This window comes from Dipodomys ordii, unplaced genomic scaffold (genome assembly GCF_000151885.1).
Source record: "Dipodomys ordii isolate 6190 unplaced genomic scaffold, Dord_2.0 Scaffold960, whole genome shotgun sequence".
Classification (NCBI taxonomy): domain Eukaryota; kingdom Metazoa; phylum Chordata; class Mammalia; order Rodentia; family Heteromyidae; genus Dipodomys; species Dipodomys ordii.
The window spans coordinates 8,928-10,115 of record NW_012268176.1 but is presented as its reverse complement, the minus strand read 5'-3'; the positions used below and the strand labels follow the sequence as shown (position 1 = coordinate 10,115).

General features: G+C 63.0%; 1 protein-coding gene across 1 annotated transcript in view; it reads right to left on the bottom strand.

Annotated features, from left to right (window-relative positions):
• Nucleotides 1-8: 8 nt before the first annotated feature.
• LOC106001936 (polypeptide N-acetylgalactosaminyltransferase 9-like) overlaps nucleotides 9-1,188 on the bottom strand; it is a gene marked incomplete at its 3' end in the record, with an annotated part of 8,534 nt that continues 7,354 nt past the window's right edge. Inside the window, exons 3-4 of the mRNA XM_013036875.1 lie at nucleotides 664-759; nucleotides 9-208 (exon numbers count right to left, since the gene is read on the bottom strand). Coding sequence (XP_012892329.1) covers nucleotides 9-208; nucleotides 664-759 — 296 coding nt within the window. The remainder of the gene's footprint in view (nucleotides 209-663; nucleotides 760-1,188) is intronic.

Below are 1,188 nucleotides of genomic sequence, written 5' to 3'. Positions count from 1 at the left end.
AGGGCAGCGGCGCCTCCTGCCTCAGCACCCCCCCACTGACCTGGGTGAAGTCCCACAGCCGCTGGCTGGGCCTGGCTACGTCCTCACATCTCTTCAGGGTGGGCGTGCGGCCCCTGCCGTCATCCACCAGACACTTGGAGTCGGGCAGGAAGGCGGTGGAGCCCAGGGGCCCCAGCTGGAGGAGGCCGTCCGCGCTGTACCGGACCAGCTGAGGGGGCAGCGGGAGCGGTGAGCGGCCGCCCGCCAGGCCTGGCTGACCCCAGGGTGAAGAAAGGCGCTTGCATGGGACCCTGGTGTGTGTTGGAGGCTTTACCTGGGGACGCCGTAGCGGACCACCAGGGTGGCGGGGCTGAGGGACAGGATGCGCACCGCCCAGGCTCAGGATGCCGGCCGGCCCTCAGCTGTTGGGAAATGGAGCTACTAGACACAGGAAGACCTGGCAGGGCACAGGAGCCCAGGCCACCTACCCCTGACTCAGCCTAGGGCTCGAGATGCTGGAGTGGCAGGGAACACCCCAGCCCCAGCCTCAGAAAGTTCTGGAATAAGAAGGAGCCTTGGTCTAGACCACAGCAGAGAGCTCCCACCCCTGAGCACGGTGGGCAGCGTCCCACGCCTCCCTCTGCCTGCCGGAGCCCAGCAGGGGTGGCCCCGGGAGGTGCCTACCTGGGAAGACATGCCGTGACAGGGGTAGAGGATGGCCCGGTCATCGTCTTCTGCCCCCTGGTCCAGGCAGTAGCCCGTGGCCTTGCTGTTCCTCACCTGCAAACAGGGGAAGCCTCCGGTCACTTGGTGTGGGCCTTCGGGCTTCCCTGCCTTGGGTGGGGGACCTGCGCTATGCCTGCCTGGTGCTGTCCTGAGGGACAGGCCCCTGGGGGGTCTGCCCAGGGGAGGGGAGGAGTGAGGGACGGGGAGGGAGTGGAATGGGCCGGGGAAGAGCGGTTGCCATACAGAGGGGAAGAGATGAGGCGCACTTGTGTAGTGTGCATGTGGACTTGTGTACATGCATGTGTGAACTTGTGTACTCTACATGCATGTGTGGACTTGTGTACTCTACATGCATGTGGACTTGTTTACATGCATGTGTGAACTTGTGTACTCTACATGCATGTGTGTGGTATGTGTAATCTACATACCCATGTGTGGACTTGTATGCTCTACATGCATGTGGACTTGTATACTCTACATGCA